The sequence below is a fragment of the Theobroma umbraticum genome, unplaced genomic scaffold (assembly GCF_002168275.2).
Source record: "Theobroma umbraticum cultivar Fairchild unplaced genomic scaffold, ASM216827v3 scaffold_12.1, whole genome shotgun sequence".
NCBI lineage: Eukaryota > Viridiplantae > Streptophyta > Magnoliopsida > Malvales > Malvaceae > Theobroma > Theobroma umbraticum.
In genome coordinates, this window is record NW_018397269.1 from 1,954,220 (window position 1) to 1,968,484 (window position 14,265).

At 35.8% G+C, this 14,265-nt stretch overlaps 1 protein-coding gene across 1 annotated transcript; it reads left to right on the forward strand.

The window, feature by feature from the left end:
• Nucleotides 1–2,066: 2,066 nt before the first annotated feature.
• LOC110425742 (KH domain-containing protein At4g18375-like) lies at nt 2,067–11,559 on the forward strand. Its single transcript, XM_021440732.2, is given in 9 exon segments — nt 2,067–2,252; nt 2,559–3,054; nt 3,057–3,337; nt 6,637–7,095; nt 7,248–7,493; nt 7,629–7,838; nt 10,165–10,226; nt 10,309–10,405; nt 10,851–11,559. Coding segments are annotated over 8 exon segments (2,118 nt in total). The 5' UTR covers nt 2,067–2,252; nt 2,559–2,693; the 3' UTR covers nt 11,253–11,559.
• Nucleotides 11,560–14,265: the final 2,706 nt, after the last annotated feature.

The following is a 14,265-nucleotide window of genomic DNA, read 5'->3' on the forward strand; positions in this document are numbered from 1 at the left end:
TCCATAACAAATATATTCTTTCATACAAAATGTGTTCTCTTAAATGTGATATCGTTTTACCAACTACTCCTAAGAGAGCACTCTTATTTAATATTAATATGAGAGTTTGGTAATTAAGTAAGAGATCAAAAATTCAGTAAAGATTGCTCTCAAAGTTCTTCCAAATATTCTCCCTACTTAGCTTTTTCCATCAACCGTGCTTCCTCACTTTCTCCACCTTCTTTTTGTTCTTCACTGCCTGCCATCAAAGCACTTATGCTTTAAGGACTACTATAGTATTCCTTTTTGCCATCTCTAGTGCATTTCGTTTTACTTATTACAACACGCTTCTCTCTTTATCAAAAGAACCTTCTACAAAGGTTATGGAGAATGGTATACTTTGCAATAATTTAGTCAATCTAGAAAAACATTAACAAATCAATCTTTAGTGGGAAAAAATGGGAGGCAAATTAGTGTTTTAATTTGGCAAGGCTTAGAGTGGCCTCTTGGGCAAATGCTAAGTGGCCTAATGACTATTTATCGATGTTGGACATGTATAGACAGCTCCGGACTCACCAACAGATCAAAAAATGGTGAAAAAGAAGAAAATGGATCAAATGGGAGGAGTTTAGGCAAAGGTAGATGAAGTTCAATGTGGATGGAGTTGCTAGAGGGTACCCCGGACTTGTTGAGATCGGAAAAACACTGAGGAACGCTAATGGTGAAACTAAAATTGTATTTTCCAAGTCCATTGGCATGGCAAATTCCAATCTAATTGAGATAATGGTAGTAAGAGAAGCTTTCATTGGTTTTTTTAGCCTTGAAATGGAAAGAAGAGCACAAACTTGTTATCGAAAGCAATTCGAGTAATATTTTGAAATGGATTAAACATCTAGAGATAGCCTTTTGGAGAATGAGAAAGTATTTGCTGTAAATTATGAAATTGAAGGAAAAACCTGAAGGATAAGAGATTCAACATGTTATGAGAGAGGCATATCAAAGAGTTGATTCCTTAACGGAAGAAAAGGTATTGCTACAAAAAACAATACTACAAGTCTTTTAGCAGGTTGGTTGTGGTTTGCATTTTGATCATTGCGTTGCATTTTTTGGTTTTTTGGAAACTTGGTTTGGTTTTTTGTGTTGTTTTGTTTGCTGGCTTGCGAGATTTGGATGGCTTATGTTGTTGGATTTTTGGATCTATAGGGAGGTGAACTATAGGGGGAAAGGGTTGTTGTTTTATTTATTAATATATTATGTTAGCCAGTTGAGTTGCGTTAGGCCTCAATTTTTAAAATCTGGTCTAAAATTAGACTCATGATATGTCGATCTCGCACACTTGACAAATAGTTTAGTTTATAATCACATCTATCGATATTTTTCAGTGTATAAAATAATATATTATACTATATACTAAATTGTGTTAGAAAATTTTAAAGTTTTACGAGACTTTCAAGTTGCTTAAATATTAAAAAAAATTATATATTATAATAATTTATTCAATTAAGTCTTTCAACTTTTATTGCATTTAAATGAATTTTTAAATTTTGATTTGTTCGAAATAAACCCTTAATCCTTATAAAAACTTAAACCTAGTGTCAACAAGTTTTTTTGGTCTCATGGCTTATGACTGGAGTTAATAATGTGACTATATGGCAATTAATGTATCATTTTCTTCTTACTCTTTTCCTGTCACCTCTCTTTGAAAAAAATGTAGTTTAGAGGAAGTTATATAAGCCTTCTCATTTTCTTGTTCCTCTTCCTTTGTTTATCCTCGTTTTCCCCCCTCCCTCTCTCTCTGTGTCTACGATTTACCCAAGATTCAGTCACCCTTATCACCTGCAGTGGACACTGTCCTTTACTCGTAACTCATGAGCAAGTTTGCTGCACTTAGACCTTCAAAAGCTCGATACTCGTTTAGGTAAAATTGATGGGTTAAGACATTGCGAGGTTCCAAGTTTAATTCCATTTCTCCAGCTCAGTTCGGGTAGCATGAAGGGAAACATAGAGAAACAAACACATCAACAATCAACCGAGGCCCATGCTTTAAAATGGGCTTGACGATTTACCCACCACCTACAAGGAACCAAGCGAAAGCCTGCCAAGAAAACAAATTAAAAAAAAAAAAAAAAAAAAGGAGGGAAAGAATCAGAGAAACAGCCACTGTTACTCCCAAATTCCCTCTCCAACCAGATGGAGAGAGCTCCAACAACAAGCGGCAAAGACTCTACCTTTCTCTCCTTCAACTCTCCTGCACTCCATTGAAATCATTCAAGGTATGCCACTTCTCTTGCTTTTTCAACTTTTTGTTTTTCCTCCAAACCCTAATTTTGTCTCCCTCCTCCCCCTCCTTATTTCTTCATTTTTCATTGCTCAATCTCATATTGGGAATAATTTTCTAAATTTCAGCTGAAAATAAAATTCCCCCGAATATAATTTCAATTCAACAAATTACATCAACAATCTTCATATTCTTACATTAAAAGAACAATGTTTGTATTATTGATTTTTATATAAGCTCTCGTTTCAAGCTTAGAACCCTGACGACTGACACGTGAATTTTCAACCTTCTTCTTCAACAGGTAGCTTGTTTTGAGCTCCGCAATGGGTTTAATTTTGTTGCTGGATTGTTTTAATTGTAGTTATTATCTTTGGGGAATTTTGGTTAGGCAAACCCGTGGAGGAATTTTAGTGTTTTAACTCATTTGTTCCTCAAAATGGATGGGAGGAAGAGGAACCTTTTTAAGAAACCGATGAACACGCCCTTTAAAAGAAAAGGGTTCAATAATAATAGGAAACCGAAATGGAGTACTAATTCTGGCCATGAACAGTCTTCCGGGAATTTTAATTCTGGAGACACTGTTTATCGAGTACTTTGTCCTTCGAGAAAAATTGGTGGTGTTATTGGGAAGGGTGGGAGTATAGTCAAAGCATTAAGGGAGGAGACTCAGGCAAAGATCACGGTAGGTGATTCAGTTCTTGGTTGTGATGAGAGAGTTATTATTATTTATAGTTCACCGATGAAGGTGAAAACACAGAATTCTGATGAGGATTCAGGTGGTGAGAACGAAAAAGAGGAGGGGTAGTAATGGAGCCTTGCTGTGCTGCACAGGATGCTCTGTTAAAAGTTCATGATCAAATTGCTGAGGATGATCTTTTTGGTGGGATGGCGTTGGATGATGATAATGGGAATACTGTTGTCACTGCACGGCTGTTGGTTCCAAATAATATGGTAGGATGTCTTTTAGGGAAACGAGGTGATGTGATTCAAAGATTGCGAAGTGAGACAGGTGCTAGTATTCGTGTTCTTCCTGCTGATCACCTTCCTGCTTGTGCAATGGCAACTGATGAATTAGTGCAGGTTTCTACTAACTTTATATGCTGTACATATTTTGGTTTACTGTTTGTGTTTGACTAAGACATGAACATGATAAAATGTTAATTGTATGCAACTTTTTGTGTGCAATCTGCGTGAATGAATTTCCTTTGTGTTATAGGAGTTCTTGATAATGTATTTGAACTTTATATGCTGATTGAGTCCAAACTATGCTTGGATGCCCCTTGTCATTTTCTTCGTTCTATTTCCCTTCATTTTTTTCTTAGATTGTATGAAATTTTGAATTCTTTATCTTAATTTTGGTAAGATCCTCCATTTTTGGACTGTGTGTATGCAAATGGGGTATATTATAATTTTCCTGCGAGTCCATCTTCAGAAGCATCTTTAGTTCAAAGTCATCTTTAAAAAATGGTACTCTCTATTAAATACTTACACTTAAGAAGCAGGTTATCTTCAAACAATATTTTGTTTTCTTTGTTAAATAAAGCTAGTCTAAATATAATTATATCTCCTTTTCTTGCTTCTTTCTATTTGTTTGACAATGATTGGTTTACTGATCATTATTTTCCTTGGAATACGTTTTGAGTGCGGAAAAATGAGTATATAGCATATTTTAGTTAGATTGGGATAAGGTTTAGTTGAGTGGAGCAGTTGTAGACTTGCAGCCATCTTCAATCGTATTAAGTTCTTTCAATAAATTTAAGGTAAATATGATTTATTTCCTCCTGTTTCTTACCTTTTTACAATCATTTCCAATAAAGGTTCATAAAGAGAGCCTGTGACTGCTTCAATGTTTTGCAAATACTGATTGATGCCCTAGTTTTGAAGTTAAAGTTTTGTTCTTTCCTCCTACCATTATTACTAACTATATCTTGCTTGCTTCAATGCTCTGAAATTGATGTTTTAACCTCTAAGTTGGAGTTGAATGAAGTGCTATCTTCAAACAGTTTAGGCCTTTAGCATCCAATTTTTGGCCCATCACCATTTCATGAAGAGAGGATGGCCTATAATGTTTAAATACTCTGAAAATGTGGTTGAGATTTTGAGGATGATATTTGAGAAGAAAGTTCTCCAGAGGGTTGTAAATAGGGATACAGAGTTATCTAAATGTATGCATTATAGTATGGGTTAGAGAAGTTGGCATGTTGGTGTGTTACATCTCATTCATGTGCTGATATAAACGACCTATATATTCTATATGAGTCAAATGCATATGGGATTGGGCTTTTGTTTGAGGAAATGGCTTATCACTTGATTAACCTTATGGTTTACAAAGTGGGAGGCCTATTGCTGCCTTTACCATTATGATAGGGAGGTTTACATCTGTTACTACATTATGGGCCTTTTGGCATCAGAGCTCATTGCTCAAGGGTTGTGACATTGCAGTCATATCCTACTTGCTATAACCTAGTTGCCTGAACATGAAAACTGATGGTTTGATAGCCTTTTGTATCATTTGACCAGAAATACTTGAGTAATTAGCTGCATATATGGTCATAAGACCTGTAGACCTTTCTGTTCCACCAAGCCACATGTCTCTCTCTCCTGGTGGGCAACTGAATTTTACTTGCTGGTGGTTTGGGTCATGGTAATGGGAGTGGCTTCTACTTATTTAGGTTAGGGCTTGGGCCTTGCTGGAGCAAGTCATGTAAAAACTGAATTATTAACTCCGTTTGGAGCTCAGATAAAGCTCCCTTTCTTGTTTTTGTTTTTTCAAATAATGATAATTTGTGGGCTCTTTGGCTTGGTAAATTTTGATGCTGCTTCATATATTGAGTTTGCCTTTTTTTTATTAAAAAATATATAAAATAATTTCCTTCCTTACACTTCTGCCAGTAAAGTGGAGCTTGGACTTATCACAGCCCCAGCATAGACCTCTTTGATTTGTGGTTAAAGCCAATTTGTTAATTTTAAGATTTTATGGTTTGGAAAGAAGGCTTGAATGGCTAGAATCTGATAATATCTTGATTAGTGGTTTCAGTGTCCTTAGTGTCCTTTCTGCTGCTAGCAGAAATTGCTGATGGCAAGAAATCCTGACTATAAATGCTTCTTGCTTCTGTATGTTGAAGCTTGTTCTGTAGAATCATCGGAGATAATAGAGGATAATGGAAATGTGTCTTCAAATTATAACTTTCTTACTCTATTGGCAGCTTCTGCCCCAGATGTCTGGGGACCAATTACGTTGCGTAGGATTTCAAGCATTTATGTATATGTTAATGTAGATATAATTGAATTTAAAAGGATTATTGGTTGACTATGACAACGGTCTTAGTTATAGTGTTGGATTAACTTAAGTCGTGATACCTATTTTGGACTATTTGTACATGATGTGATGATATGATATTATCAAACTAAACATAATAAATTTTCCTCATATGCTAGACGAGATGGTAACATTTGTTGGGTGGGGAGATCTTTCGCTTTGACATCTTTTTGCTCTATAATGTTTCTAAACTCAATGGATTTCTTACTTGAATTCATCCTTGTGAATCCGTATAGTGGGGGTGCAGGTTTACTTGTTCATTCAGGCTGTCCATGACTAGGCTTGCTTTCCAAGCAGCTGGCTAGATTGCTGGCCATTGCTTGTCTTCAAAGATGTGTCACGCTATTGTATCTACAGGGTGAAATGGATCTGTATGAGCAATATATTGTGTTTATTGAGGAAGAATTTTCTGGGTTCAAATTTGAGTTTCAAAGATTTATTCCATCTATGCCAAATTATAGTGAACATGAAGCTTGCATGCCTTTGGTTAACTGGGTGAAAAGCGAAGGATGAGCCTGGACATGCATGAGAGGTGGGTGGAGTGATGTTGCTTTTTACCTTGTCATATTGGCTAGGGAAGTAACCATGTGGCTGACATGCTAGAGGAAGTAGCAACATTTTGAAGGATATTTTATTTTGTTCCTCATCTTCTTTACTTGTTCTGCCTATGCTATTTATGTTTAGCTTGATCATCATGCTAAAATTTGGAGGCCATCCTTATGTATCATTGAGTTTTGTTTACTAGGAAGGCTTTGGATGTAGTTTATCTGACTGTCAAATAGTTGAAGCGGTTGTCTGCATCTCTTTCTCTTATCATCGCTTTTTAGTGCTATGATGTTTCGAAATTGCTGTCCTTTGTTTTAACTAACTTATTTATTTCTCATTTCTTGTATATTTTCCTAGTTCCTGGGCATGAAGCCCCTAGGTGTTGCTTGATTAAAAATTTTCCTTCACCATTCATGGTTGACCTCTGAAATACTTCTTTTGAGAAGGTCGTTTCTTACAATTTTGTATTTTATTGCAATTTCCTACAAACTGTAGCTTTTGGAATTTACTGCAGATATCTGGAAAGCGAGATGTTGCAAAGAGGGCTCTCTATGAAGTTTCCACTCTCTTGCATCAGAACCCAAGAAAAGACAATCCTCCATTGAGCTTCCCTGGGCCTCATGCTGGCCAGAATTTTCCTCCTTCTAGTGCTATTCCACCCAGCAATCCATTGTGGTCTCATCGGAATTCTTCTCCTCATGATATTCCACCAATGCCATGGATGGGCGCTCATGGAAACCGGCCATCTGGATTTGGGCCTGGTAGCTCAAGCAGTTTTCCTCCAGCGCGTGGTGCTGAGGCTTCAGCTGAGTTTTCGATGAAAATTTTGTGCCCAGCTGGGAAGATTGGTGGTGTAATTGGTAAGGGAGGCTTTAATGTTAAACAGTTACAGCAGGAAACAGGAGCAGGCATTCATGTTGAGGATGCAACAATAGAGTCAGATGAGCGTGTGATTCGCGTTTCTGCAATTGAGGTCTTTTCTATTTTGACTATAGCTTCATTTGTTTGAGAAAGAAAATATTTTAACTATTAAAGCCTTTTGACTAGCAACTCTTTCTGCTGCCGGAAACTTTATACTTCTTTTATACGTAAGAAGTGCTTATGGTAGTGCATGTATTATTCTAGGGTCTTTGGAACCCTCGATCACAGACAATTGATGCCATTCTACAGCTTCAAAATAAAACTAGTGAATTCTCTGAGAAAGGTACGGTTACCACTAGGTTGCTTGTTCCATCAAGTAAGGTTGGCTGCATTCTTGGGCAAGGAGGTCATGTAATCAATGAGATGAGGAGGAGAACCCAAGCGGATATTCGCGTTTACTCGAAGGATGATAAGCCTAAGTGTGCATCTGAGGATGAAGAGCTAGTACAGGTAATCTTGTTAAAAATAAATTTATGACTAATAGCATTTATTTTATTTGTTTCTTTTATTGATATCCTGAAGGCCTAATATTTTCAATATTTCAGCTTTGCATTTTATGTAAATTAGTTCATTTTTGCCATTCAGATATCTGGCAATTTTGGCATTGCTAAGGATGCTTTGGCTGAGATTGCATCAAGACTTAGAGTAAGAACTTTGCGAGATGTGAATGCTGGAGCTGAACCCTCTCCTGTTGGGCCTGTCCATGGATTTGGCCCCGCAAGAAGCATGGCAGATGGTCTGCCACCAGCAGCTGCGATAGGACCTGGCCGTTCTGGTGGATATGAATCTTCCAGGGTATATTTCTTTATCTAGTTTATGTCTTTTTGTTTTGCTTTAGCTTCTTTAATGTTTATCCATTCTAAAGTTCAAACCATAATTGTGCAGTTAACTTTTTGGCAAATATAAGGGTTGAGACTGGATTGGGTTGGGTCATTTTGAGTCAATTAATATTCGGGTCATTGTGGGTTTGGGCCCTTTTGGGTTTAGGTCATTTTATATTTGGATCATTTCGAATTTCAAGCCACTCAAGATTGGGTCGTTGCCTTTTTAATAAATTCAAGTTGAGCTGAGCTCTAGTCATATCTGATAATAAATTATATTATATTATTTTTTAATCAAATTGAAATTTTTAAATGAGAAAATAATAAAAGCTCAATCTAAGTTTTAGTTTCGGGTTGATTGCAATTCAGGTGATTTTAGGTCTTAAGTTATTTCAATTCATGTAGTTTAGGTTATTGACTGTATAAAATCAATTTGGTTCGGATTTTGGGTGAGTCACTTGTGTCATCTGGTTCAGGTTAGCTTTTACCATATTTAGGTTTTAGTGTTTATAACAAATGTAGTTGTAACTGCTTATAACTAAACTCTAATTAAGTTCAGATAAGGTTTTTTGTTTACTGTATCAGATATTCTGGATTTTGTGATTGTATTTGTTGATAAATTATAAATGGGCTGTAATGCATATATAAATTCTTGCTATCTCTGCCTCATATATATATTTAGGTTAGAAAGGTTATATTTGTAAATTGTTATTTAGAATACAAACGTTCTTAAATTTCCAGTAAAATGAAATCACATAATGATTTATATTTCAATAATTTCTTTGGAAGGTACTCTTTTAGAAAGGAAAGGGAGAATGGTGGTTTGATAATTTTTTTTTAAACTTTACTAACTTTTAATTAGTGAAAGTTGTTTTAAAATTTATGTTTTTTAATATTATTTTTATAAATTTTTTTTAGCTTTTCTTGTGTGGGGTGGGGGGTCTTTGGTGTTGGGGAGGAAGAGCTGAAGGGGGAGCAGGAATTAGCAGTCATGGTGCGTGGTTTACTAGTCAATGGTGGCGCCATAATGGATGGCAATTGTTATGATTGCTAATAGTGCATGGTGGAAAACAGTAATCAATGTGATGGTCGAAGTGATGTAACAATGGCAGGCACTGTAGGTGATTGCAGGCCTTGCTTCTGGTCACTGACATTGCAAATAACGCAGCAGTTGTTGCTTTGCAGCAACAAAGCCAACCAACTTGTTTCAGGAAATGAGTATGAAAATCTAGTTACTTTTGGAGTCTGAGCATGACATTCAATTGGTTTGATTGAATTTTTTTTTTAACATCTTGAAAGGCTCTCAGTTTTCCCTTGCAAGTTTTCTCTGAAAATCAAATTGAGCTTTGAAAGTAAATTTTAAGTCATGAATTTGATGGTTAAATTTGATTCAGTGGAGGATCCAGACATTTATTTGGGGGTATCAATTTAAAGCTATATATATAACTGACATAACTTTATATTTACACATGGAACTCTATTGATACCAAAGAAAGTAGAATTTAAAAATCTTAACAGAGTTGTGACATTCAAGCCTCATATGTTTAGAAGGATACTCTTCAAAATTAAAAGGTTCGGTCCTAAAATCAAAAGATTTCCTATTACTTTATGGAGATTTTTCTTCAGAAAAATAGTCTTCTCTTTTCTGCTATTCTATAGATTATTTTTCGAATCCTGAAAGTTAAAGTTACAATTTCCAAACGCATGAAAAAAAATAACGCACCTAGAATTTATAGATTCATTTGTCTGATTTTAGTAATAAATTCTCAACATATACTATACACTTTTAATATAACTTCTAATTTATGCTGCAAATTTATGATATGAGTTTTTTTTTTCTACAGATATAGCAAATTCAAACATTTAAAGCAACAAAGATATAATATATAAATATATATATATTAAATACTTTTGTGAGGGCTATGCCCCTTTTTGTCCTTGATGAAGATCTACCCCTGGTGTGATTTTGCTTCTTATTGTTAGTTTGAACTTACTCTCCAGTTTATATGTAATGATACCCTTTCATGGGCTTTATAGTTTCCTTTATTCAAATTGATTTCTAATATTTCTTGGGATTGAGCTTTCCAATGAGTAGTGTCTAGTTAATAATCTGTTACAGGTCAGATTTGTATTTAAAAGTCACAAGTGCATGAAAAGACTGTTTTCTATTAGTATTTTGTTGAGAATGTAGTTTTATCAAGAGAATAGTTTTTCCTGGATGTATATTTCAAGCTTTTGAAGTTTCAAGATGTCTTATGATTTGGTTAAACAGCTAAAAATATTTTTATGCTATTTTGAAGGGCGGTGGTGGACGTGAGTATGAACCTCAGAATAATTATTCTGTTCCTCCAGCTGCTGCTAGGTACTGGTGTAATTTAAACTTTCTTGGTGTAAATTTCATGTTTAACTTATGGTATTCAATTTGTTGCATTCTTTTTTTGCAGATACTCGAATATGAACGGTGCGCTAGAGGCTAAAATTCTAAACAATGTTTCAAGTTCTGTAACAGGCACTGGAGGAAGCACCATCTTGAATAGTGAGGTATTTGATCTTGAATGGTCTTTGGTTGACCATAACCTGGAATCTTATATAGTTTGAAGGTTTCACCTGAAAAAAATGAGCAAAATAAAGTAAGATCTTACAAGGATTCTAGTATGGCTTTTTGATTGGTGGTGTTTGTTTTTAAGTAAGGATGGTGGCAAAATGTTGTTTTACAATGGTACCTCTTTAAATGTTTGAGGAAAGGAACGCACGGAAAACCCTTGATTTCTTGTTGTGGAAAGTCTGGCATCCCACATATTATTTATTATCAAGTTTTTCAAATATCGATTACATACTATATCTAGACTTGGATGTTGTGAGAGATTAGTTGTTATTGAATGAAAAAATTTGCATGAAGTAGTATGTTACATATTGCTGGAGGATATCCTTATAGGTTAAGCACAATGGAATGTAGATGCTAACTTGTTTTTATTATCAAGCGCAGGTTTCAGGGGCAAGATTAAGGCTTGAAGATCCTCAGACTGGTGGCTCTGAAGAGTTCCGTGGATCTTCTGAGCATCTAACCGCTGCTCAAAGCATTTTTCACTCGTTCATGCCTTTTTCTGGACAAAGCATGAATGCCCAACAGAGTTCCTATCAAAATTTGAATGTTCAGCAAAGTTCCTATCTGAACATGAATGCACAGCATAGCCCCTACCCAAACATGAATGCTCAACAGAGCCCTTATCAAAACAGGCACCCTCATCAAAGCAGCCCTTATCAAAATCTGAGTGTGCAGCGAAGCCCCTATTCAGTTACTTCTCAGCAAGTGGCCTATGCCACCATTAACGCTCCACAGAGTGCTTACCACCATTACAGTGCACAGCAAGGCGCCTACCAGTATTAACTTCAATAAGGGCATTTTGTACTATATTTTGCTTTTAGAGTTCTTATTGCCATAATTACCTACAAATTAGAGATTACATAAGCTGTCTCATTACTGTATGCATTTAATTTTTATGTGAAGGACAATTTTTTGCTATTCCTCAAGTTGTAAGCTTAGATCCTTTTTTGCTGTATCTGGACTCTTGTATAGACAAATTAAATGATGATTGTTTGACATCTGAATTGGTGAACCAACTTAGGAAAAGAGATATGCTGTTAATCTTTTGTAAATGATGGTATTTTGGGATGTATTTGATTCCTTTTTGTAATTTCCTTGTGGCCACTTACTCTTTATCGTTGCTAATTTCGTGATGTATATGTTCCTATGACAGCGTTAATTGAGTGGTGCGGATTGGTGTGGAAGCAGAAGCAGGAAAGCTCTCTCAAGTTTGAGTGGTGAGCTAGAGCTAGGCCTAGGTCTGCATGGGAGAGAGTCTTGCTTCCTCATTGAAGGAGCTGGGTCACCATCGATACTGTCACATGGACTCAGGTTGGTTATTAAACCTCTTAGTACCTTAAGATTAGTAACTTTTGATTAGGAATCAAATGACGTAATTATGGAAAATTCAACTAAAAATATGTAAGATAGGTGGATGTTTTTTTGTTCTGAGCTTTCTATACCCAATAATCCTGAAAAGATGTCTTCTTTTGATTATATAATTCCTCAGAGAAGATGATCTTGCAATGATAGAGGGTTTCATTTTTTTGCCCTTACCATCTTTTGGTGTCGATATTAAAATATGCATCCCACTGAGATAAGCTGCAATGACCAAACCTTAAAGATTGGGCTTATTTTAATTGTCAGGCTGGTAAGGATAGAGGAACTTGGGAGTAAAGATTGGATCTAATGGTTTCTATCAAATAAGTTCGAAATAAATGGGGGATTTGTGGCTTGAAATTTAACACATTGGAATACCATGTCCTATCCAAAGAAATTATCCATAATCAATATACAACCTTTTAATTGAACTGCCCAATCTAATCGAGCAATGTTAATGTAATACAAGGCTTAGATTGATCAACTGCCTCGGTGATTGGCTCATTTTTGAGGCTATGGAGGATGAATATTTCAGTGGGATTATATTTCTTCTTTTGAAATCATTCAAGATGGATAAAATAGTGATCCTATTCATGTTTCATGTGCTGGGACTGAACAATAATGGTAATGATCACAGTATCAAAAATGAATGGTAAACCCTGTGACTAGCTGTTCTTATGAAACGTGAGAAAGCAAGAAGTGGCACTTGGAAAAAGCATGGGGTTGACCTTGAATTTTGTTGGCTTCCATTTGGTACAGGGAAGTACAATGATCATTACATGTATTAGCCTAGTCCATTTTAATGCAACACGAAAATGGATAAGCGGAGTTGCACCTAAAACCCACGATGAAAACAGGGAGGGTTTCCTTGTAGATTAATTGTCATGTCTCATCCTCAAGTAGGAAAGTGCTCCTTCCACTTTGCAACTTGCATGAGCAGTTTGTGGTAGATTCTTGATGACAAATTTTCCTTGTCGTTTCATCCCAAATCTAGATCTCATGTAAACCCTAGGCATATCTCACTAGCCTCAAAAACAAGAAATCATTCATGGGCTATACAGTGACAAATTTGTTAACGAATCGCATTGCTATTTGTTGGCTTCTTTATGGGTACATGTGGAGGCTCATTCTTCATTTGAATTCGAGACCTCTTAAGGTAAAGTCTCAAATTCTATCGTTAGAGTGCCGCTTCAACGATTTAATTTGTTTGGTTTTAAGATGATTCTGCATAAAAAATTGATTTTTATAGCATTTTTTTGTACACATACACGTGCACACACGCACATGCATGCGCGCGCGCGCACACACACATATATATATATATATATATATATATATAACTTGTCATTTCAATTTAGATATGCAAGGGTTTTGGATTGCTACAGGAAGCATCACCATTAAAGTGCACTAGAAAAATCAGTAAGTGCCCCCCCCTCCCAACTCACACACATGCCATTAAATTTGTCTTGTTGCCTAGAATAGAGCAGAGCTTTTGTTCTAGATTTTCTTCCATCTCTGAATTTGTGTAGTTGTGTTGGATTGCACGTCATCATAGTCAAAATTAAGTGCGTGGTTAGTGTAACTGTGCCGGTGATTCTTTTATCAGCATTTCACTCAATTCTAATTATGGGTAAATTCTAAAAAGTAAACCCTATAACTTTGGCTTCTTAGTTGCTTGCTTTGGTATTTTCTCCACTGTTTTCATGCAACTTTTGGTCGGGATTTCCATCTTGTTGTACATGGAATATTAGATAGTAGCATCACTTCACTTGCGACCCATTTCGGAAATCGAGCAACATCCTAGTTTCCTGGTCTGGAATCTGTAAATAGTGGATAGCACGACCTAACCCTAGCTATTTGTTTGTCTGTTATAAAAGAAGATGAAGGGACAATAGAATTGAGATGTCATCCATCTTTCCTGTACGGGCTTGCAGACAAAAGCAAAAGCTTATTGGGTTTTGCTTCCTAGGGGCTAATATCAATTAATGGGCATTCCTTAGGATAATTGTTTTAAGAATTTTTCCTCCAATTAATCGTGAATTATACCAATATGATCATATTGATTAGAGATAGTTAACAACACCTTTTGCTAAAATCTTTTTATTTATGCCTTATTGTTGACGAAATACAGTCATTCTCCCCCACCAACTCTTTTCATACATATCAAAACAAATCAATACCAGTACTAAATCCCCTGTTCCAATTCTGAATATGGGACAAACTCTACCATATTGGAGAGGGGTCCATGACATGTGGAATTAGCCGTATTTTGATGCATTTTGCTTGACCATATATGTATCGGATAATTATGGAAACTTTGAATTATATATTTTGCTTGAAACTGGATATAGACTAATCACAAATACACAGACAGACACATGTATTGGATGATCCTATTTAATTAAGATTATCATTTACGCGTTTGGTTCAGTATAAG